At 49.2% G+C, this 25,141-nt stretch overlaps 1 protein-coding gene across 3 annotated transcripts in view; it reads left to right on the forward strand.

Annotated features, from left to right (window-relative positions):
- LOC139046755 (membrane metallo-endopeptidase-like 1) overlaps positions 1-25,141 on the forward strand; it is a 74,898-nt gene that overhangs the window by 25,988 nt on the left and 23,769 nt on the right. For 2 of the 3 annotated variants that reach the window (XM_070533642.1, XM_070533643.1), the window contains exons 2-3: positions 3,244-4,964; positions 15,646-16,692. In XM_070533642.1, coding sequence (XP_070389743.1) covers positions 3,244-4,926 — 1,683 coding nt within the window. In that variant the 3' untranslated portion in view covers positions 4,927-4,964; positions 15,646-16,692. Of the gene's footprint in view, positions 1-3,243; positions 4,965-15,645; positions 16,693-25,141 lie in introns of those variants that run through there. The other variant, XR_011512034.1, reaches the window with a different exon arrangement.

Consider the following 25,141-nt stretch of genomic DNA (forward strand, 5'->3'; position numbering starts at 1 on the left):
AAGACTAAGTACCCAGAGCTTATATGCATAGGAAGCTACCCTCCAGCAATGAAATCCCATGTCGTTCCTTTCGAGCTCGCAGATAAAACAGTGGTTCGTAGAACCCCCTATAATATGTCCAGAGATAAAAAGGTGTGGCTGAAAAAGGAGTTGCAAGAAATGTTAGACGCAGGTATCATCCGGCCTTCTGTATCCCCATTTGCTTCTCCTATCACTATTCCACCTAAAGAAGACGGGACATTCCGCCTCTGCACAGACTACCGGGCTCTCAATCGTCAAACTGAATTGATACCTTATCCAATGCCGAGAATCGACGACATCATTGACGAAACCGGTGGTTGCCATTGGTTTTCACGAATAGATCTCTGCAAGGGCTTTTGGCAGATTCCACTAAGTGAAGAAACGAAGAAGTACACCGCGTTCATAACCCCATTTGACTTGTTTGAGTACAACCGCCTACCATTTGGTTGGAAAAACTCCCCTGCGTGGTTTCAGAAGATTATGACGGACATTCTGAAACCTTACCTGGGCACATTTTGCAATGTGTACATCGACGACATCATCATCTACTCAAAGACAAAGGACGAACACCGTAGTCATCTTTCAAAAGTTCTTCATGCCCTCAGTCTTGCCCAACTCAAAGTCAACTTCAAGAAAAGTGCGTTCTTTCAAGATACCGTAGTATTTCTTGGCAGGGTGTTTGATGGACAGACTAAAAGCACCAAGCAAGAATCGGTAGAGAGAATCTCCAAGCTGGTAAAGCCTTATGATGTGCACTCCCTGCGCGTTTTTCTTGGCCTTGCAGGACACTTCCGGGCGTTTATCAAAGACTACGCACTGAGAACAAGGTGCCTCACACGTTTAACTCAGAAAGACGTGCCTTTTCATTGGGACGAGAAGTGCGAAGCTGTCTATCGTGAGCTTGTAAAACTAATATCGTCGGACCCCATCTTGCGAATACCGGATTTTTCCTTGCCTTTCGTGCTGAACACGGACGCATCACATTATGCTACCGGTGCAGTTCTATACCAGAAGCCATCCAAACAAGCTGATCAAACCAAACACTACGTCGTGGGGTACTACAGCTATACCCTGAAACCCGCCGAAATCAATTACTGTACCACAGAAAAGGAAGCTCTGGCCGTCTTAAAAGCTGTGCAGTACTTTCGTACTTACCTGGAAGGTGCCAAATTCATACTTTTCACGGACCATCAAGCATTGACTCAACTTCTGAGCATGGCCCAACCAAGAGGCCGCATTGCTAGATGGGTGAACTATCTGCAACAATTTGATTTCGTAATTTCGCACCGTCCTGGCCCACTCCTCACTGACGCTGACGCACTATCAAGATTACTTGTACAGGAATCAAGCAATAATCCAGATACAATCAATCATATTAAGCTATGGGAAGGTACAGAAGAGCTCCAGTTTATCAATGGAAGGTATCACGTACCACCAACTATGATTCCAAGGATTCTTCATCTATACCACGACACCCCTGAATCGGGTGGACATGATGGCTTCTGGCGCACTTATAAGAAATTGCTCATGAGATTCACATGGCCGGGCATGAAAAACGACATCAGCCATTACATCCGCACATGCCACCTCTGCCAGGTGAACAAAGTTAAATTCAAGCAATCGACAGACGTTATGACAAACCCTGAATATTCAAGCATCCCGTTCGAAGTAATTCATTTGGACTTCGCGGAGCTCAAAAAGAAGGGGGAAGGAGTCAAGCGAACGCAAGCTTTCTTGCTCTCCGTAGATGAGTGCACACGGACGATTGCGGCTAAAGCTGGCAAAGAAGACGCAAACAGCGTAATAGACCTCCTCAAAGCTGAGTGTTTTAAACACACAAAGACGCTCGTCTGCGACAACGGGCCGGCTTTTCGGAGTGCCAAATTATCAAAGTGGGCCCAGGAGCACGGCATCATGATAAAGTATTCTTCTCCATACCACCCGGCAGCAAACGGCCTAGCGGAACGTGCCATACGAGACATCAAACAGTATCTGAAGATGTATCCAGACTTTGCCGGTGGCTGGAAGTGCTGTCTCGAGGCCGCTGTGAAGCATCACAACAGATCATACACCACGAGTTTAGGCTGCAGCCCTCATTTTGTAACTTCAGGTACAGCGCCCATACTTCCTGCAGATCGTGAGCTAGGTCTCCTAGAGAACCTCGAACTTGCGGAAGTAAGAAAAACTGTCAAAGAACAGGAGATCTACAAGCGCCGCATGAAGCGAAACTTTGATAAAAGGCACAGTAGCGAGATACCGGACATACAGCCTGGAGACTATGTCCTTGTAAGGAAAGGAGCTGTGCCCTCAAATTCAAAATATTGCGGACCATTTCAAGTTATTAGGACTGCATGCCAGCATGGAATATTGAAGAATGTCTGGTACGCCGGAGCCTCGGGCCAAACGGAGTGCGCCGCTATTGGAAACGTATTCAAGTATTACCCCAGGAGGTGTAATTAAAAGAAATCCGGAAGAGTGAAGCGGTCTGCGCTGGACGCATGAAAGAAGACGAAGGAAGGTGCTAGGGGAGAAGTGAGAAGGAAGAAGTTGGAATAAAATGGCGGACGACACCCGTCTCACTTAGATTATGTCATTTCTGTTGCCGTTCTAGTTAGGAACGCTACATATATATATATATATATATATATATATATATATATATATATATATATATATATATATATATATATATGCACAAGGGGGAGCGGAAGGTCCGAAAACTGGGTCGGGCCCGGGCTCCGACCTCCCCCCGCCCCCTGGACAACTGACAGCTTTCCTTGTATAGTAGTCACACGGGCATTAGTCAGAACTTCGGGAGCGTAGGAACCATTCTTCCGAGTAATTAGCTAAATGTGAACAGCGCACGTCACCGTGAAAAGAGACTTGACGAAAGCTTTGGTTGCAAAGCACAACGCCACCCAACGCAGTCTAGACGAATATGAAAGGCTGAAAGAACAACCGCTGTAGGTTCGTTGATTGGTTGGAGCGCAGTGATGTTCCCGTTGCCCAATTCGCTGGACGATGAAGGTGACTGATACATTTTACAGTTCTGAATAGCCACACCGCGACAATCGCCGATCCGCACAGCATAAAGGCGATTCGCAACTACATCACCGAGAAGATGGTGGACGTCGCCACTGTAGACAGATCACTCTGCATTTCGAACAAAATTTTTAGCCGAAATCTGCCTAAATGCCTCTTCATTTTTATATTTTCTTGCAGGCTCCACGCAGCTCTCAGATTGTCCTAACTGCAACAGGTGTTTCAATCAAGGTGCAGCACCTCACCCTTATGACCGTCCTTATGCTGATCGTGACGGCCGTGACAATCATCATTGTGTTTCTGTTCGCACGAGGCGCCAAATCACCACCATCGCCACCGTTCTGCAAGACTGAGGACTGCCTCGTCCACTCGTGGCGCCTCTCTAATGGACTAAACCGCGACCTCGATCCATGCCACAACTTTAGCGCCTACGTCTGCTCCACTTGGTCGCCTTCGAAAGGCTACCTAGCGTACTCGAACTCGGCCATGGCTGACGTAAGGAAATCGTGGTTTCCGCATTTCTACAGCGTACTCAGCGAAGGGATGAAAAGCATTAGTGTGGGCCACAAACCAATGGCCATGTACGAGTCCTGCATGGGCAACCGATCACAGTACGGCTCGAACTTGGACATCTTCTGGAAGTTCCTCAACGAATGCAGACTGTCCTGGCCAGAGAAACCCACGCCAAGTGACACCAGCGCCCTCGACGTACTGATGACGCTAGAATTCAAGTGGCAGGTCCCGTTAGTCTTCCAAGTGCGCGCTATGCGCTTGTCCTCACCGAATTGGCGTTTCATATTAGAGCCCAGTTCCCTCATACCAATTTTGTATAAGCAGCATCTCACAGTCAAAAGCACCGGCGGATACGCGAAATACTGGGCAACGTTTTTCTACATCCTTAACCGAAACTACACTAAGTATGGGGTCGATACGAAGTTTATCAACAGGGCCATGGTTATGGAAGGTGATGTCTTCAGAAAACTGCTGAACGCAAGGCGTCTTCAGGTAATCGAACCAGCTCTGGTGCGAATCACTCGAATAGGACTTCACACTCCGCCGCTGGCCTCGAAGCTGTGGCTACGTGCCTTCAGGCAGACCGAGCTTGAGCCTGAAGTGAAGCCCAACGACCAGGTTTTCATAGGCGACGTAGAGTTCTTCCGGACTATGGCGACCGTGATGTCATCGAACAGAAGAACCGAGCTGCTGTCCCTGATCGCCTGGTCTTGCGTGCATCTATTTGCTCCGGCAGCGGATATCCAGCTGCTTGAGAATCGGTACGACCAGGGCATCACCACATATCGGCCGTACTTCTGCGAGCGATTCGTCGAGGCCGCCTATCGGCTCCTGGTGATTGCGCTCAGCTCCGTGTCGCGCTTCACGCCAGCACAGCGCGCCGCCGTCAAAGCAGGCTTCGATAGCTTGGTGTCGGCGGCTGCGGACGCGGCCAACGCAACGCAATGGCTGGACATTGAAAGCCGGAAGCTCGCGGTCGAGAAGCTGCGTTCGACGCGACTAAAGCTGTGGCCCCCCGAGCGTTTCCTGGAAAACGACCTGCTCGAGCGTATGTACAGTGATTTTCCCAGCACTGAACTTTCGTTTGCCGAGTACTGGGTGAAGACGAGCCGCTGCGCTGCTAAGATGCATGACCCGCACGCTGACATCGACGTCTTCAGCTTCGCGGTCAACTACGCACTGCCGTACGTGCTCTATGATGCTTCAAGCGGCGACGTCAATGTGGCCGTGGGCGCCATTGCTCCGCCCTTGTACTATCCTGGCGGTACCGACGCCATGTTCTACGGGGGTCTGGGCTTTTCCATGGCACTCAATCTGGTCGCGTCCGTAGACAGACATGGACTGCTGTAGACCCCGAACGGCACATTCGGCCACTTCTTTTTGTCCAGGTAAGCTTCACTTCAGTTCAGTTTTATTCCTTAAAGGCCCCCATTTCAGGTGGTGTTGCATAAGGGGTGGGATTACATTTGTAGTGAGGAAAACAAACAGAGATGGTGGTTTAACATTGAAGGTGATCTGTTACGCGTTCTTTAAAAGCAGGTGTTGAAGCGATGGCGACGATGTCATGGGGTAGGCCGTTCCAGTCCGTGGCTGCTCGAAGAAATAACGAAGCTGAAAACGTAGTAGTACGTGATAGTGGGCGGGCAACTTGAAGGGGATGACTGGTGCGATGAGATATGCGTGATGCGGCGGCGATATACGGTGCTTGATTGAGAGGAGGATCCCGTTATTGATGCGGAAGTAGGTATTCTGGTATTCCTTTTCTTTATTGGCGTTTGGCCTGAAGCACACATTACATATTTAGGGATTGATGGGTTGAGTCATTAATTTGGTTAAAAACGCCATGGCAGCACTAGGACTATAAGAGACGCCGTTCAGGAGCGCTTCGGATCGATCTTGAGCTCCTGGGGTTCTTTATTGGACGCGTAAATATACAGGGCTTTATTTTAAAAGCAATCCATTTTGTTTTAAATTTCAGATAGGCAAACAGCAGAATTGTAACCCATAATCTGAAATACTCAATGAGGCGTTAATTACTTCTAAGAGAAATCAATACATCTGATTGTACAAATAACATAGCTACGATAACTACCTTTTATTTATAATAATCACAACATATTGTAGCCGGCGATATCGCAAGGCATGTGCACTTTAACGAATTCTCAGTACTAAGCTAGTTTCTACACATTAATTTTCAAGGTTTCCAACTAGATGCATTGGCGTTCCAGTTACTTGTGTGCTTCAAAAACAGCAATGCCTTAAAAAGGTAGGGAGCAGCAACAGGGAATTCTTACCGCAAGTTTGACGGTGCATATGTCGGAACCTGTGCCACCCTCTGAATTCCTTTTATGTCAGCATGCCTTGCATATACATCGTGTCCCACATAACTTGAGCTAAGAATTTAAAACTGAAAGGCACGTCGGAAGCGAATTGAAACGAACGCATACTATTCGAAATAGCCTATAGTAACTCAGGCAATTTTAACGCGATAGCGTTAAGGAGCTCGTGTCGCAGAAAAGCTGGGGTCGTCGGTGTCGGTGTCGGCGTCCGCAGCGTTGACCGTGAGCGATAAATCATGGCAGGCACTTCATAAATAAAAACAACTTCCAAGATGTGCTGGGTGGGAATCGAACCAGGGTCTCCGGAGTGTGAGACGGAGACACTACCACTCAGCCACGAGTTCGATGCTTCCAAGCGGTACAAACGCGCCTCTAGTGAATGCGGTGTTGCCTCCGAAACGAGCCGTGGAAAGTTATACTGCGGTGTATATCGGTAATTATGAACATGTAACTTGCAGAAGTCGCAATTACACGAGTAGCGAAGTGCGTTTCCGCTGCATTTCTTCTGCGCTTTCCGCACACGCAGAGCCATCTTGCGGCAAACAAAGAAGACCCCCTCCCCGCAGGGGCGTCTGCGTCAGCAGGCGTTTGGTGTGTTGCGACACCACGTACCCGAGCACTCGAGGGTTGGACCCTCCCGCGTGTAGCCGTGCGCGGCTTAGCCGTGTTCGGGGAAAGGGGGATCCTGGGGGTTGAGCCGATGCTGGGTGTTTGGACCTTTAAGGCCCCCCGGTGGAGGCAACACACCTCTTCGGCCTCTGCTTCACGTAGACGGCACCCCCGGACTGACCCATCCGGGGGAAATCGGTAGTTGCCTTTTCATGTCTCTCTCTCCCTCTAGTCTTCGTCTTTCTCTCACTTTTCATCTTTCCTGTCTTCTCCTAGCTTCCGTTTACTTCCAATTTTTCCAGGCAGCAAGGGTTAACCTTGTGTGAATAGCCAGCCTAGGTTATATCATATTTGGTTATAGTGGTAATGTACAGCTGGCGTCTGCAGGCCGTGTTTCACAGGTCCTGCAACGTCCCCTTGCAGGACTCCACGGTGGGTGGCTGGCGTTACTGCCGAAATTACAATCTCTTATGGCTTCTTCTTTCCCCCCATTACCTGATCGCTCCCTCAAGAGGGGGCGCACCGATGATGTCTTCGAATTTTTTGCCCGTCAAAAAGAAACTTTTCCTCGTTTTCATCTAGTGCACTCCGAAACACCAGACAAACCCGTGCGAATAATCTCACCATTCCTCGTGTCCAAGTCTCTTACCCAAGTTTTTGGTACAGGTTATAAAGCATGCAGGATGGCAAGCGGCGATCTCCTCTTCGAACTCCGCAACCAGAAACAATATGAAAAGCTACCAAATCTAGTTTCATTTGGTGACGCCAAAGTAACAGTAACTCCTCATCGTACCATGAATACCACCCGTGGCGTAGTCTCCGATGATGATCTCTTGGAGCTGACTGAGGCTGAGCTCTTGGAGGGCTTCAGTGAGCAGAACGTCATAAATATTAAGCGAATTAAGATGAGGCGTGATAATAAGGAAATACAGACGAAACATCTGATACTTACTTTTGGCACAAGTGTTCTGCCCGAGTCCATCGAGGCCGGGTATATCAAGCTCCGTGTTCGCCCATATGTTCCTAATCCCCTGCGTTGTTTCAAATGCCAGCGTTTCGGTCACAGTTCACAGAGATGCCGAGGCCGCCAAACCTGCGCGAAATGCAGTGCTCATGAGCACACCTCTGAATCTTGCGAAAACTCTCTCCATTGTGTAAACTGTGAAGGCGAGCATGCTGCGTACTCGCGGTCGTGCCCATCTTGGAAAAAAGAAAAACAAATTGTTACAATCGAAGTCAAGGAAAACATAAGTTTCAAAGAGGCACGCGGGCGGGTATCTTTCCTGCCAAAGCACACCTTTGCCGATGTGGCGCGTCAGGGGGCAGCGCCACAACGGCCTCCGGCGGCTGTCCGACCCACAAGCAGTGAGTCGGCAGCTACGCCATCTGCCCCCGCGGCGGTTGCAGCTAACGCTGCTCCGTCAACCAAGAATGAGGGATCACCGACCGCGAAGGTTGGCGCGGCCGAGGCTGCCCCGGCCTCCCCGGCCCCTTCCTGCGCTGGCAACAGCCGGCGCAGCCAAATCCCTCAGGGAGCCCCATCGACCTCCGGGCTGGTGGGCGCAGGGGTCTTGCCCTCCAAGGCGGGACTCTCTCTCGTAACCTCTCGCTCGCAAGAGCACGTGTCCGGAGCCTCACTAGAGGCAATGGACACTACACCTGTCCTGAAGGCGCACCAAACGCCTAAGGAGCGGCGAGGCACCCTTGAACGCTCCAGAAAGGGCAAAACCCCGATTACAGCGCCTCGAAAGGGCTCTGTAATTTAATCTCTGTAAATTCCATAATCACTACTCCTGTTTCTGTACACACAGCTCCTATTTACTATCAACATGGATACACAGATAATTCAATGGAACGTCAGAGGTCTCCTTAGAAACCTTGATGATGTGCAAGAACTCATCCACAAACACAATCCAAAAGTGCTGTGTTTACAGGAAACACACTTAAAATATATACACACAAACTTTCTCCGAAAGTACGTTACATTTCGCAAAGACCACGAGGATGCTGTTGCATCATCTGGCGGTGTAGCCATTATTGCTGACAGAAGTGTAGCGTGTCAGCATTTAAGGCTCCAAACGGCCCTTGAGGCCATGGCCGTTCGAGGCATACTTTTAAATAAACTCATTACCATCTGCTCTTTGTACATACCACTACATTATCAGCTTCACAGACGCGATTTAGAATCATTAATAGATGAGCTCCCAGAACCCTATATGATTCTCGGTGATTTTAATGCCCACAGTAGTTTGTGGGGCGATTCACGCTGTGATGCGCGAGGTCGCGTCATTGAACAGGTGATTTACTCCTCCGCAACATGTCTCTTGAATACGAAGGAGCCCACATATTTTAACCTAGCCAACAAGTCATACTCTGCCATAGATCTTAGCATTTTATCGCCGACGCTTTTACCCTATTTTAAATTTAATGTGCTTAACAACCCGTATGGGAGTGACCACTTCCCAATAATCCTAACTACGCCGTATCAAGATCAACTTCCCCCGCAGGTCCCTCGGTGGAAGATTGACTCAGCCGATTGGGAACGGTACCGAACTCTTACTCACATGACGTGGACTGAGATGTCTGGTATAGCCATAGATGATGCAGTTGCGTATTTTACAGCTTTTATACTGGATGCCGCCTGTAAATGTATTACGCAAACGAGCGGCATGGGTTCCAAGCGGCGTGTTCCGTGGTGGAACGATGCATGCAGGCAAGCACGGAGGAGCCAGAACAAAGCGTGGGCGATACTTCAAGATTCTCCAACTGCTGAAAACCTGGAAAACATTAAACATGTCAAATCCCAGGCAAGGAGAATGCGCCGACAGGCAAGACGAGAGAGTTGGGCAAACTTTATATCAAGCATCAACTCTTATACAGATGAGAGAAAAGTCTGGAATAGAGTGAAGAAAGTTAATGGGCAACAAACGTATTCCTTACCTCTAGTAAATAGCCACGGAGAAAGCCTTGAAGATCAAGCCAACTTTCTTGGAGCACATTTTGAATACATATCGAGCTCCTCACACTACTCCGCAGCCTTCCTAAAGTACAAAACGCTAATAGAACGACAAAAGTTAGAAACAAAATCTGCTAAAAGTGCGGCGTACAATGAACCATTCTGCATAGCAGAACTGCAGGCAGCACTTAACTGTTGTCATACATCCGCCCCAGGTTCAGACCGCGTAATATATGAGATGGTAAAACAACTACCATCCGAAACACAGAAAACCCTCCTTTACCTTTACAACGTTATATGGTTTTCCGGCGAGATCCTTCCTGTTTGGAAGGAGGCTATTGTAATTCCAATTCTAAAGCAAGGAAAGGATCCGTCCTCTGCATCAAGCTATAGACCCATAGCATTAACAAGTTGCCTCTCCAAAGTTTTCGAAAAAATGATTAACTGTCGCCTACTACACTTCCTCGAATCAAGCAATTTGCTCGACCCGTACCAGTTCGGGTTTCGGGAGGGTCGATCTACCAGTGACCATCTTATACGCATCGAGGCACGTATCCGTGAAGCTTTTGTCCATAAGCAGTTTTTCTTATCGGTATTCTTAGTTATGGAGAAAGCCTATGATACAACGTGGCGGTTTGGGATATTGAGAGACCTCTCACAGTTAGGTATACGTGGTAATATGTTCAATGTCATCGAAAGTTATCTGGCTAATCGCACATTTCGTGTTCGAGTGGGCAATGTTTTGTCACGGAAATTTGTACAGGAAACAGGAGTGCCGCAGGGCGGTGTGCTCAGCTGCACGCTATTTATAGTAAAAATGAATTCTCTTCGACTACACATACCACGTAACATCTTCTATTCAACAAATGTTGACGATGTGCAGATAGGATTCCAATCAAGTTCTCTTGCAATCTGTGAGCGACAGGTCCAGCTAAGCCTTAACAGGGTCTCCAAATGGGCTGACGAGAACGGGTTCAGACTGAACCCACAAAAAAGCACGTGTGTCGTTTTCTCGAGAAAAAGAGGCGTGCACGCTGATCCTGAAATTCTGTTGCATGGTGAGCGTCTGCCTGTAAACAAGGAACATAAATTTTTAGGCATAATTTTAGACGCGAAATTAACCTTTGTACCGCACATAAAGTATCTTAAAATCAAATGTATGAAAACAATGAATATCTTAAAGGTGCTCTCACGCACAACCTGGGGCAGTGATAGAAAATGTCTCATGAACTTGTATAAAAGCCTCATACGCACAAGACTAGACTCTGGAGACATAGTCTAACAGTCGGCTACTCCAACTGCTCTAAAGATGCTAGACCCTGTCCACCACTTAGGAATTCGCCTGTCCACAGGTGCCTTTAGAACAAGCCCAGTGCAAAGTCTGTACGTTGAATCGGATGAATGGTCACTTGAACTGCAGAGAACATACTCCTCTTTCATGTATTTTCTTAGAGTAAACGGAAACAGTCAGCACCCCGTGTATTACACCATAAACGATCTATCCAGTTGTCAACTTTTTCGCAACCGGCCCACAGTGGCAAAGCCTTTCTCACTGCGTGTCAGAGACCTAGCTGAAGAAACAAGAGTTCCCCTGCTTGAATACCACCTTATGTCCCCTGCTATACGGCCCCCACCGTGGCTGTGGCAACCAATAGAGTGTGATACATCCTTCATAACTGTTACAAAGCGCGCTCCTCTCGCGCATATACGAATGTACTTCTTGGAATTACAACACAAATATTCATGTCCTGAATTCTTTACAGACGCATCAAAGTGTAATTCTGGCGTATCTTACGCAGCAGTCGGTCCATCCTTTTCGGATACCGGTGTTCTGCACACGAGCACAAGTATCTTTAGAGCAGAGGCCTACGCCATATTGGCTGCCGTTAAACACATTAAAGAAAGTAATATCCCAAAGGCAATTATACACGCAGATTCATTGAGCGTTGTAAACGCTTTGAAAACTGTAAAAAAATATAAAAACCCTATCATTGTATCTCTTTTATTCAGCATTACTAACCACCTATGCGTCCAAGCAGCAAATCGTGGTATGCTGGGTGCCGGGGCACCGCGAGATTGAAGGAAACGTGTTGGCTGACCAGCTTGCCACATCCATCCACGCGAGCGCTGCAGACATTTCCACGACTGTCCCTGTAATGGGCCTTAAGCCCTCCATAAGGAGAGCGCTCAGGGCTTTCTGGCAGCGGTTGTGGGATAAAGAAACAGAAAATAAACTCCAGGTTATCGAGCCATATCTTGGCAACTGGCCGCCGGTATCAAAGAACCGCCACACGGAAGTAATACTTTGCAGACTTAGAATAGGACATACATACAGTACACACGCATACCTCTTGTCAGGTGGTGATCCACCCATGTGTGATAAGTGTGGTGAGCCACTTACCGTGCTTCACATCATGATGCAATGCAAAGAATTAGATGCAAATAGGAAAAGGCATTTTCCATAACCTCACCGGCAACAAATTCCATTCATCCTCAAATGATTGTAGGCATAGAACCTCTCTTTAAACATGAATCCCTGTTTCGATTTGTAAAAGATGTACATAGTTTCCGTATTATAGCCCCAGGAAATCCGTAGCACAGCCTCTAACAGTGGTTTCTGCTGCGGTAGGTGCAATAAAGAAAGCACCTGCCTCCCAGCCTTTGGGCTCAAAGGCCCCTCGGAGGCATAAGTGCTATTTACATATTCTTGCGTTTTAGCTCCATGTCCACTTATCACGCGTACTATATCCACAGACCACTACATGTATCACTATCATAATTTTATGCTATATACTATTCTACGCTTCCATGACACTGATTGATTTTAGGCCACTTTACAGCCATGTTACATCCCACCATCGCCACTCACAAATCAGCGCTTAACACAACATTATCAGTCATGGCGCTCTTTGGCCATACCTGGCCCTTGCGCCACTAAACAACACACATCCATCCATCCAGAAGACCCCCTCCTCTCCATGTACGGCGCTGCCCCGACAGATGGCGCGCCACGCGCGCATTGGAGCTGCGAGAACCGGTGCGAGGCGGTTCGCGGCGCCGACTCCCTGAGCTGTCCAGAGTGGCAGCGCGAGAGGAAGGCGGCCGTGCTCTTGTCTTCATACGAGCGGCCCCTCTCGAGGAAGAAAGCGCTTCAGCTGGCCGGCGCCAAATCGCACGAGTCGCATTTAGCCACCCCTTCAAAGAACGCTCGCGCCCCGCAGGGCCGATCCTACAGTGACGCCCTGCGTGGCCGCAACACCCAGACGGCCGCTCCCGAGCCGTCACGCGGCCCACAAACCGCACCAAGCAGCGACCCCAGGGACGCGCTCATAGCCGCTCTCGCGGCTGCACTCCGTGCCGTGCTGGACCAGTGCCCAGCCATCGACAGCAACGTCCGGCAGATGTGCGACGCGGCTATCGCCGCACAGGAAGCCCTGCGTCGCCACGACTAGGAGCGTCACCGCGCCTTATAAGCGAATGTAAACAACCTGCCCGCGCGCTGTCTGGGCAGCCGCCGCCGCGTCTATTTCACCCTTCTTTCTATTCCCTATCCCTCTTGTGCAGTGCGGTTGAGGTGTCCTCACCTGAGAGACAGTTACTGCACTGCACTTTACCCCAACTATTTCCTTCCCCCCAACTCCCTCTCCCCTGACAACGCTTCGCCTTGCTCCCTCTGCAGATTCAAGCGTCCTTCCTTTCTTTAGATCGCTATCTGTCTATCTCTCTGGCCGTGCCGATCACGACGTTTGGCTGGCGTACATCATTTCCCCCTCCGAGATACCGAGTTCTTCGGTTCGTTCCGCTCGCTCAGGCGCACGTTTCGTTGCTGCGCCGAACGCCGCGTTGCTCGACCATATGGCTCGGCGCTCACCGCGTCCGATGCGGGGCGCCTCGTAAGTGATGGCTGCCCTGTAGCCCACTGCCTTACACCCCTTGGCGGGTCGACGGGAACGCTGTCGCGTTCCGCTCTTGAAGGCGAAGCTTAAGCGTCCTCCAATTTTTGTTGTTTGCCCTAGAACTCACTAGCTAATTAGTTTGATTAGCCAACTGTTTAGTTATTGGCGGAGAACCCCAAGTATGATACCTAGATTTGTAGAGCACCTTCAGAAACTACCGATCGAGCTGTTTTCTTTACGATACGTCTCCCGTAGTCCTTTCTTCCGGGTTGCAAAGAAAGCCCTCGAAATAAGGAAAAAGCTGCGTGAAGGAGCTCCTGCGCAGTGGTATCGTGCTGCTCTCAAGCGTGCGTTCCGCGAACAATGTCGGCTCCCGTAGGATGAGGGCGAAAATGCATGCTGCTGGCCGATCGCTGCCGATGAGTTAAAGGAACGCCCTGCCGCTTCCACGTCGTCAGTCACGATGCAGCTGACGTTGTTCACCGCTTGCAGACTCGAGAGCAGCACAATACCACTGAGCAAACGCTCCGTCACGTGCATTTTATTATATTTCGCGGGCTTTCTTTGCAACCCGGAAAAAAGGACTACGGGAGACGTATCGTAAAGGACACAACTCGATCGGCGGTTTCCGAAGGTGCTCTACGAATCTGGGTATCATACTTAGGGTCCTCGGCGAATAATAATTAACTTGGGTCATTAAGCTTTATCAATTAGTGACTTATTAGGGAAAACAAAAGAATTGTCTGAGTGACTATGGTCTATGGCGAATAGTATCCGTTCGGTTACATTCGCTTCCGACGCGCCTTTCATCTTTAAATTCTTGGCTCAAATTACGTGGGACACCCTTTATAAACTCACTAGCTACAATTCGTAGTATTAAATATGTGCCGTCAAGAAATTAATAAAAGCGGTAATTACCGTAATTATGGTAATTATTGAAATAATCGTTTTGATTTCTCGTACGAGTAATGGACCGCCACATCTTGTGATTTAGGTCAAAGGTTATTATATAGTCATGTTTTCGGGGGTTTTAAATGCCGAAAGCAGCATCTGAATATAAGGCACGCCATAGTGTGGGACTCTGCATTAATATTCACCACGTGTGCTTTTTTAACGTGCGCCAACGGTGGGAACACGGGTATTTTTGCATTGCGCCCCCATCAATATGTGGCAGCCGCGCAACGCAAAAGTTGGTAAGCAATTATAGCAGGTAGTAATGATTAGAATTGTGCTGTCAGCCACAGGCAACATGTTAAAATTGGCTGCAATTACACGAAAAAAGCGCCTTGTATATGTGGCGTTCTTGTTTGTTTTTGTTTTTAGCACCATACAGTTTTTTTTTTATTCACGCTTGAGAGATAGCGAAATTGTGGTCCTTGAGCTGGATTACTCCAAGAAGCCACTTTTCTCGCACGAGAAATCGAAGTGCATAATAGTTTAATTCACAGAAAATGAATAGGTTACTTTTAGAATATTTAATTTACTACACATATTGCAAATTAGGAGGGTAGTGAAAAGTAGCGAAATTCACAAATTGTAGTCGGTGGGTTTGCAAGTCATACCCACACTGTTAGCAAATGTTGACGATGGCGCCGTAATATGCGTCGCCACACTTGAGATAAAATTTATTGTTCCGCTTCTATTTTTAATAAAACGACGTTTTATACACTGAAGCACAAATGTAACTGCGACGCCAATGTATTTTATCGCCAACTTCGGGATTTAAGTACTGAAAACTCGTATCACCCTGAAAATTCAGACCAAGATGGTACGTCTTGCCATTTAACCTGCTACAGATTAAATGGCAAGACGTAGCAACTTGGTCTGAATTTTCAGGGTGATACGAGCTTTGAGCACCGGCTACAGTTCGTAAATTTTGGCAAGTGTTGTAAAACCTAAGCATTTAGTGAGAAACCCGATCAGTGAGAGTTTTTCAATTATTCGATTGTGAAATGCGATTTCTCGTGCAAGCAATGTCCACTTCTTTGAGTAATCCAGCTCAATGACTACAATTATGCTTTCTACCCCAGCTGAACTTAAAAAAAAATAATTCTGCATAATCTTAAGAAAAACACACGGGTATAAATTTGCGAGAACGTTTTTGAATTTGGTCTATATCGAAATGCGGCAGCCCTTCCCGATAATCATACGCGTGACCTCCTCCTCAGCTGCAGAACGCCGTGTAACCACAGCAACACACGCCGTTAACGCCAAAGTATTTCTTTTTTCTGCCATGATGTATCGTTTCAATATCTTCAATCACCTGCAGCTCTTCCGCGAAGGCCTTCGAGGAGAGAGACAGCTGCCTAGCAGCGCTTGACGGCCACGCCGCCAGTGGCGGAGACAACACCCAGAGCATAACCGGCGCGAGGGCCAGCATCTTTGGCGCGAGGGCCAGCATCTTTCCCGAGATCCCCGCTCTCGAGGTTGCCTACGCGGCGTACCGCCGCGCAGTCAGCGACAGGGGAGACGAAGCTCTTCAGGGAATCGTGGGGGGCTTTTCGGGAGACCAGGTGTTCTTCATGACGCTATGCTACATGACTTGCACGCGACCCGATGCCGTGGGTCCGCACACAGTGGACTGCAACAAGGCGGTGCGCAGTTCGGAGGCCTTCGCCCGGGCATTTCATTGCCCGCCCGAGTCCCAGATGAACCCCAAGATGAAGTGCAAATTCTTTGGGTGAGAGTCGGGCACTTCCGATGGACTGCGATAGGACGTTCACGTGGAGTCGAACGACTCACCTTCATGTGTGCAGTACACATACAGTTTTGTGCGCAACATCGAAAGCGATGTCGTCGGTAGCCATGTACTACATAGGCACTCTTTTATTTCGTGTCTGGACAGACATTATAAATCACGGGCTCTCTCTCTCTCTCTCTCTGAGGATTTAAATGATGTATTCTCTGAGGACCTATGATGTATTCGTTGTAAAGCTTCGTGGCGCTCTAAATTCAGTGTGAAGATCTTAATGAATTAACTTTAGACAAGACGGGTGCCACCTGACGCTAGCTTTAATTTTCTATATGCAAGTCGCGAGATGCAACGCTGAAGCACTTTATGAATACTTAAGATGTCTATAACGCGATGTGGTTGTGATTGCTCGGAATTTACAACGTTGTCACCTCCTTTTCCCTTCTTCGCCATTTTTTTCTTTGTAAAAGCTAGCTGTTGCTGCATCCTTTACTGTACAACATATATCGCCTATGACACGGCTTCTCGTATGGCGCAAATTAAGTAATTATGCACATGTTGCTCCTTCATAGCTAAAGCTTCCCGAGGACTGCATACCTGCCCATGCAGAAACGAACTTTGCGGTGAAAGCGTTAATAAAGGAAAGGAATGGGCGTGCAAAGTGCTCTGTGCTAATTATCCTCTTGACTTAGTTTTTCTATTGCTCACAATACAGAAAATAGAACAAAGCGCTCCCTGCAAGTGACCGCCACTTGTGCATTTCGCAGAGCTTCCATTCGAGAGTTAACACATTCTGATTCACTGAATCACTGGCTACTATACCACATTTTTCTTTTACATTTACCGCATTGATTTGTGGTTGATGTGGTTTGACCTACCAAGTTAACACGGGCCCGCCGAATGGAAACGCCGAGCTATTCCTATTGCTTGACTGTGGGTATGACGCTGTTGAATTGACGCCACCTAATGACTCCCAATTTCTCTGCGCTAAACTTCAGGACTCGGTTTGTCCCTGCATAGCCACATATATTCGAAAGTGCCTGTAAGTATCTCGTGCGACTGCGCCACGACGTAAGCGCCCCCTGCCGCATACGGTCGCGAGTGGGCAGTGCCCTCTAGAGAACGTAAGGTCTTCTCACTGTACCCTCTCCCCTTGAGCTACGTCAGCTAAAAGAGGCCCACACTGAAGTTCCGTGCAGCGTGATACGAAGCTACGAGCGGCGCAGCTGTGTTGAAAATGAGACGCGGAAGACCGAGTGGGCGAGGACAGCGATAACAATTCGATTAGTTCCGGGAACCTTGCTCTTCATTGGATAGTTTCGGGTTAGAAAAGTCCTCGCATGTTGCGACATGCTTCCGAGCGCATTTTTTTTTCTAGACGTTAGCCGTGCATGTATTCTCTGTGCTTGTGCTGCGATTGCGGTTGTGTGTCCTGCACGCCTTCACTGCCGCGGGATGTGGATTACGTTCATGCCAGGACATGCCTAATAAGTGTTGCGTGCCCAATTGCTGCAGCAATTAGAAATAGGGACCGAAAAATCAGGCGTTAATGTTTCCGCAAGATCAATGACAGAATATTGGGCGCCAATGCTAAGGCAATGAAGAGAAAAGCTGGAATTCAGTGGAATAAGGCAGCTGTTTCTTTGTAAATAGTTGCATGAACATTTTGTATCTCCATTGCTAAACTCATTTTAGGTGTTGTAAATATGTGGACTCGAAAGCGAAATTATTCGTTTAGAGCATAATCTAGACTGGAATAAATATATGTGTCCCGAATGTGAAGAAGGGCACACCAGTGAAGTTGTCATGTGATATGTGTTATGGTGCAGTGGAAACATTTTGTTGAAGAACGTTTGTGGTCACATGAACGGTAAACTTTTTGACGCCGACGATAAATCAAGGCAGAGAGGCTATCCTGAAAAAGAGGCCAGCACTGTGACTTTTCAGTATAACCCATGCTCCCTGTCATCATTTACCCGAAATTTGTTCTCATTCCTAAGATTGAACCGTTTGATTATTTATGGACGGGCTTTTAATAATGCAGCGCGTAAATACTATTGCATTAAAAAATAATATTGGAACAACCTCTGTTCTCTGCGGGCTATCTGCTGAACTATGTCTAAAAACCAATAAGTGCGTTCTGGTTAACGTTGCCAATAAGGGCGCGATCCCTTCATTCAACCCGTATCCCCGTACACGCCGCCGGCCTCTTCTCGGTGACGTCACTCGCCGAGCGCTCCGGCTTTCTCTTGTCAAGGCGTTGGAGTGGGGCGCTACTGCCGATAACCGTCGCGAATGGAAAGGGGGACGCGCATAGGAACCATTAGGAACGAGAGAACATGTGAATCTACGCGGAATGGCGCCGGCGCATACCTCCATGCCCACACACTTGTCTGTTCACTGTTTTCATTGAATAGCATGAAACCTGTCTCTCAACGCTAAATGTTAATCCTAAATGTTCACCTTCTAGTTCAGAGATATCAGCCAGACGTTACATGTCACTTTGCTTCTTAGCAAAGGTTCTACTATAGTGCCCGCCTGCTTGTGTGAGAGGCTAAACCCAATATCACTTCCTTCTAGCGCCCTTTCCATCAATATCAAGTACACCATGAAGAGCGGCTGGGTTACTGGTCACCCCTGTCTCAGCCCTTTGGTTATATTAACTGTCCTATCTCTCCTCATCCCTTCCCATTCAACGCAAACAGTACTTGACCCGCCAATGATCCGCGCCATGTGCCGAGAGACACGTAACCCACGACTGAAAAAATCGTGGGCACGGCAGCCTCGTTCAGACACCGTATCTGTTCTTCCACCGTGGTACCCGCCCCACTTCGGCTCTTCCGCTGACTCCATATGTCAGACATCTGGCATCGAGGAGGATTACTTGGAACACCTAGTCCTCCAGGGCGCCAGTTTGTCCCCACGACAAACCGAGGGCACCACACTTCCGCCAGCATTTGGGTTTCGAAACGAAAACGGAGTGCGGGAACCGGCTGTGGTGGTGTCTATCGCAATGCGCGTAACGAAGGCCAGGCTGGCACAGTGGTGGCGTATGACTTGGGAACGGCACAGAGTGGCCAACTCTGAAGGGAAGAGATGAAATTCAGTGTCTGCAAGTCAATGTCTGTGCACCAGGTCGAGCTGTGTGTACAAAGGAGCGGGGGTTGGGACTCCTCCCCTCTTATATTTTCCGCCTTCTTTATCGCCATGTATATATTTATACGGTAAGGGCGCTTTAAAGCAGCCCGCCCGTTATAAAGGGATCAGCCACAAATAATTTTCTTCATCACTGCTAGCAGATAGCACTACTATCACTATGGAAACAAAAAACTCATTGCCCTTCCACTCTGTGAAGAAGGATGACGAGCGAAGCTGTGTATGTGGACCCCTTAATGGCGAACTGCATCTCCGCCACGAGTCGGGCCGGTACTGCACTATCTTCGGGATCGGTCCACGTATGGGGAGTGCTTAACGCATGCTTCACCTCCGCCGTGGGCGGGGCCGGTACTGCACTATTTTCGGGATCGGCCCACATATGGGGAGTGCTTAACGCCTGCTTCGCCTCCGCCGCGGCTCGGCCCGGTATTGTACTTCCTTCGGGATCGGTCCACGTATGGGGAGTTCTTAACGCCTGCGTCAACTCCGCCTCGGGTAGGGCCAGTATTGCTTTATCTTCGGGATGGGCCCACGTATGGGGAGTGCTTGACGCCTGCTTCACCTCCGCCGTGGGTCGGGCCGATATTTCACTATCTCCGTGATCGGCCCAGATACGAGGAGCTTTTTGCTTACGACACGAAAATTTCCTTGGGCGGTAGAGGTATACAGATTCGCTGTAATAAAACCATGGATATTTACAATGGGATGAAAGAAACAAGCAGGAAAAATCTGTAAAACAAAAAGGCAGTGCCTTGCTATTTCAGCCTGGAGCTGGCTGCCTAGCTAAGGATAAAAACGTACTGTAGCAAATATTCGCAAGAAAATGAGACATGTGCCTGCTGTAGCGGCAGCACACATATGCAAAATTCCGGATACCACTGAGCATATCCCAATTGAATCCGAAGGAATTCAGCGAGTAAGAACCGTAGGTAATGAACCTTTTCGAGAAGCGCTTGGACTTAAAGTGGACGGAAGTATCAAGCCGTCAGTAATCGAGATAAGTACGTTACGTGTACATTATTGGTGAAAAAAAGGAGGAAAGAGATTGATACGAACGGATCCGCTTGTGATCCATTGCACTCTGTGAAGGTGGATTACCAACGAAGCTGCTTAGCACACGACACATAGGTGACACGAAATTTCGAACAAAGGTATGAACTCATTTACTCTGCTTTTTTGTGCGCGTTGGCATGGACGATGGGACCTCCGTCCAGAGTAGCTGGAGAAAACTAGACATACGCGACGTTTCGACCGGGACCGCCACTACGGGAGAGCGGAAGGAAAGTAGATACGCAACCGCTTGGAACGCCGACAAAGAGAGGTGGACGCAATCATAGACATGGCCGACGCGTGTCAAATTGTATCTTTTCTTACCATATTAATATCTGATACCGGTTCTATTAGGACCCAAGATATTTATTGGGACCCAAGAACTTATTTGTGCAACTTGGCGGAGTGCTTCAAGCTTGTTTCACCTCCTCCGCTGTCGGCCAATTATTTCACTACCTCAGCGATGGGCCCACGTTCTTTTCCCACGCAGAACAAAACTGCACGGAAGCCTAGCCATAAACAGCTTCGCTGTAAAATGCTACAATGAAAAGCATGTCGAGCATACCTGAATAATTCAAGCAGGCTAGGTGGATATTTGTTATTGGGCCTCTTCACAGGGGAAGCCAATAAATAATTATCGTCATCATCATCATCACTGTGATTTGAAACAGTCATAGATGCATCAACTTATTACTGGAGCAGCCTTTTATGTTCAGAAGTTGCTGAAAAGGTCAAATTGTGGATCGTTAACGAAAGTTGCACTCACTCCTGTGAAACCCACCCATTGTTCTGCTTTGCAAGGGGAAGAAGCTGTTTTCACAACTCACTCGTCTAGGGAAGGGCTTGTGCGCCGCCAACTTCAGCAACGTCACACATCACATGCGTGGCAGCTTTTCTTTTCTTTTCGTCTAACTTGCTTCAGATCAGTGTTTCCCGGGCGCGTGTTCCCACGCTGGCTCGTTTTCTTTGCTCCATGCGCGTTGTTTGTTTATTAACTTAGAGCAAATGACACTAGCGTGTCAAGAATGAGCTATACTTTTGATCTTCAGGCACCCATCCTAACAAAGCACTTGCACGACTAATAACATGACGATGACATTTGGTCCGTCTGCTTAAAATCGGAAGACGAGCTGAAACAGCTAGAACGATCACTGGCTGCGGCTAAAGTGCAATTCGCGCTTCGTTCGTCACCAAGGCTGGCGAGTGCACTAATCCGTGGAGGCTATTCATACCGCTGTCAAAGGGGCACTTTACTTAGCGAATTACATTGATCTAAATAGCAATAAATTCTGAACGAGTGCTACTAAACGGCAATTTATGAATCGCAATTGAGTTTGTCTGTCCTTAACCCAGATAGGATATAAATGTTTGATTCGGATTAACCTCAATCGCGAATGAAAGTTGAGTAGCCTGAAGGCCCTGGACACTGGTGCTTAAAGGTTGAACGTTCGCACTACTTGCACATGGCTAGCTGTGCCGGCTTGTGTGGGTGGTGGAAATAATTTAGGCATAGGTAGTGCTAATGATACCGCGCCTAGCGGTTTAAATTTGTTCGCTTATCGCTTCTAATTTTCGTGCTACAGAGAGAGAGAGAGAACGAAACCTTTATTTGAATCAGTGACTTGTCACTCAAGGTGGGAGGGTCCCTTATTCCAGGAACCCTCTGGCTTGGATCGCCCTCCGGGCCCGGGCGCCGAGTTCGCGCTGGTCGACCAGGTCAGGCTTGGAGATCGCAGCCTCCCACCTTTCAGCGAGGAGGTTTGGGTCTGCGTCTGCTGGGGCTACTAGTTCTGCCGCTGTGGTAGTTTCTCGGGTTTTCTTGCATTGCAGTAGGAGGTGCGCCAGGCTGTCTGGCACGTTGCAGTGTGGACAGGTGTAGCTGTATAGCGTCGGGTGGAAATGATGCAGTAAGCTTCCATGGGTAAAGGTATTGCTCTGGAGTCGCCTGTAGTCAGTGCCTTCGTTTCTCGTTAGTTTTGGATGTGGTGGAGGGTATACCCTGCGTCCAAGGCGATAGTGCTGCAGTAGTGCTTGATAAGTTAGCGGTATTGTTGCCGTTTCCTCCGCTGATTTGGGTGGGTGGGACAAGCCTAGAATCTCGTGCGGGGAGGCCGGGTGGACGCTTGCGCGGGCCGCGGTGTGTGCCGCTTCATTCCCCTCGAGTCCCTCGTGTCCCGGAACCCACATGATGCAGGTGTAGGGGGGAGGAGTGTCGCCACGTTTCAGTATCTTGATCGCTTTTGTAGAGATCCTGCCCTTCATGTAGTTACGTGCCGCTGTTTGAGAGTCGGTGAAGACCACTATGGCATGCTCGCTTGTATGGGTGGCGAGTGCTATAGCGGCCTCCTCAGCTGTGTCGGCTCGTTTGGCGAGAATGGTCGCCAACGCCAGTGTCGTACCCTTGTGGTCTGTGACGCTGATGGCGAAGGCATTTCGGCCCGGATACTTGGCTGCGTCCACGTAGCGCGCCTGCGGGTTGTTATGGTGCTTGCGTCTGATGGCGTTTACTCTGGCGAGCCGTCTGCCTCGATGGTGTTCTGGATGCATGTTTCGAGGTATCTGAAGAACTTGTAGACATTCTCGGATCTTCGACGTGACCTTTTCTTTACATTCGCCATCGTGTTCTGGGTTGGTTACGTATCCTGTGCGTCGGAGGACTGCTCGGCCTGTGGTTGTTAGCTTGAGTCTCTCGATCTGGTTGATGAGGTGCGCTTCCGCGAGTTCTTCCCAGGAGTTGTGAACTCCCATGCGAAGCAATCGGTCAGTGGAGGCGGTTGTCGGCAGTCCTAGGGCGAGCTTCGTGGCCTTTCGTATTAGGAGGTTTAGCTTTTGTTTCTCGGCTGTCTTCAGGTTGAGGTAAGGAGTTCCGTATGTAATGCGGCTGTAAAGGAGGGCCTGTGCCATTTGCAAGGTGTCGTGCTCTTTGAGGCCATTGCGGCGATTGGCCACCCGTCGTATCAGATGAGTAAGCTGTGCCACGGTGTTGTGTAGCCTAGGGAGTGTGGCGCAGCCGGACCCGTCCTTGTGTATATGGACTCCGAGAATTCGAAGTGAGTCGACCTTCGGTATCGGGACTCCCTGAAGAAGGACTTGTGGATCCGGTGCGTCGTGGCTTGGGCGCCGGCCCCGAGTGCGTGCCCCGAGTACTAACAGCTCGGATTTATCTGGGGCACAGTGGAGGCCGCAGGTGTTGAGGTACCGTTCGATGATGTTGACCGCCTCCTGAAGACGGGCCTCCTGTTGAACCACTGTGCGCCTCTCGTGCACAGTGTGATGTCATCTGCATATAGAGCATGGAATATCCCTGGGACGGTGTCTAGGAGGCGGGGAAGTTGGAGGAGGGCCACGTTGAAGAGGAGTGGCGAGACTACCGAACCTTGTGGCGTACCCCTGTTAGGTAGGTGAAATGCCTTGCTCCGGAGGTTGGCAATCCCCACCGTGGCCGTACGGTTGGTGAGGAAAGCGCGCATGTAGGCGTATGTTTTAGCACCGCAGCCGATATCTTCTAGGTTACGGAGAATGGCTTCATGACTCACGTTATCAAAGGCTTTACGTCTAGAGCTAGAATGGAAGACTTGCTGTGTTTGCTCAAATGGTCAAGAATATCTTCCTTTAGCTGGAAGAGGACGTCCTGCGTGGAGAGCATCTGGCGGAAGCCGAACATGGTGTGTGGATAGCGGTCGTTTTCCTCCAGATGTGTGGTGAGCCGCTCGTTGACCATGTGTTCAAGCAGTTTCCCGGTGCAGGATGTAAGTGAGATGGGGCGGAGATTTGCGATGGAGATGGGTTTGTTTGGCTTGGGTACCATGGTTACCTCCGAGTGTTTCCAGGCTGTTGGTAGCTCGCCCTTTATCCAGCAGTCGTTATAGTACCGAAGGAGAGCCGTCAGCGCCCGAGGAGGTAGCTGTCGAAGGTGCTTGTTGGTGACTCTGTCTTTGCCCGGGCTCGTATTGCGTGTTAGCCTAGAGAGGGCCGCTTGTAACTCTGCCTGTGTGAAAGGCCGATCTAGCTCTTCGTTCGGCGCTCCTTGGTATTCCGTGGGGGTGGAAAGGTTGGTGGCAGTGGTTTGAGGGTTAGCTGAGCCGTGTAGCTTCGTCTGAAGTTCTTGGAGTAGCTGATCCTCTGTGCCGCCATAGTTGTGGATTAGTCGGTGAATTGTATGTCTTTGTTGGGTTTTGGTGTGGGTGTCGTCGACCAGGGCTCGAAGTATATGCCAAGTCTTCTTTGTGCTGAGGGTCCCTTGAAGTTGGTCGCAGAAGGATCGCCAGTTATGGCTCGCTAGCTGTTCAGCGTACTCCTGTGCCTGCATGCTTAATAGGGCAATTCGGCGCTGCAGCTTGCGGTTGAGCTTTTGGCGTCGCCATCGTTTGAGGAGCGATCGCCGAGCCTCCCATAAGTGCAGTAGGTGGTTATCGACCGCCGGGTTGTCCTCGTCCAGTTGAATCGTCCTGGTGTGGCCGTCAGCCGCCCCTACGATACCGTTCAGCCATGTTTCAGTGTCTTTGATGTCCGAATCGTTGTCAAGCTCATTCCTATACGCGTTCCAGTCAGTGAGTCCTGCCTTTCCTGTCTTGGGCGCGCGGTGGGATTGTTCAACCTCGATTTGAATTATGTGGTGATCGCTCCCTAGCGTGTCCGGGAGTCGGGTCCACGTGGCCTTTCGCACGTCTCGAGTGAACGTGAGACCAGGATTGGTGTCCCTCGACACGCTGTTGCCCACTCGGGTGGGTTGGAGCAGGTCATTCCATAACGTAAGACCGTGCTGCTGTGCGGCTTCGTGAACTCGTGCCCCTTTCTTGGTGGTATTGGGGTAGCCCCAGGCCGCGTGTGGGGCGTTAAAGTCCCCTACTACAACCAGCCGGTTGCC

This window comes from Dermacentor albipictus, chromosome 2, assembly GCF_038994185.2.
Source record: "Dermacentor albipictus isolate Rhodes 1998 colony chromosome 2, USDA_Dalb.pri_finalv2, whole genome shotgun sequence".
NCBI lineage: Eukaryota > Metazoa > Arthropoda > Arachnida > Ixodida > Ixodidae > Dermacentor > Dermacentor albipictus.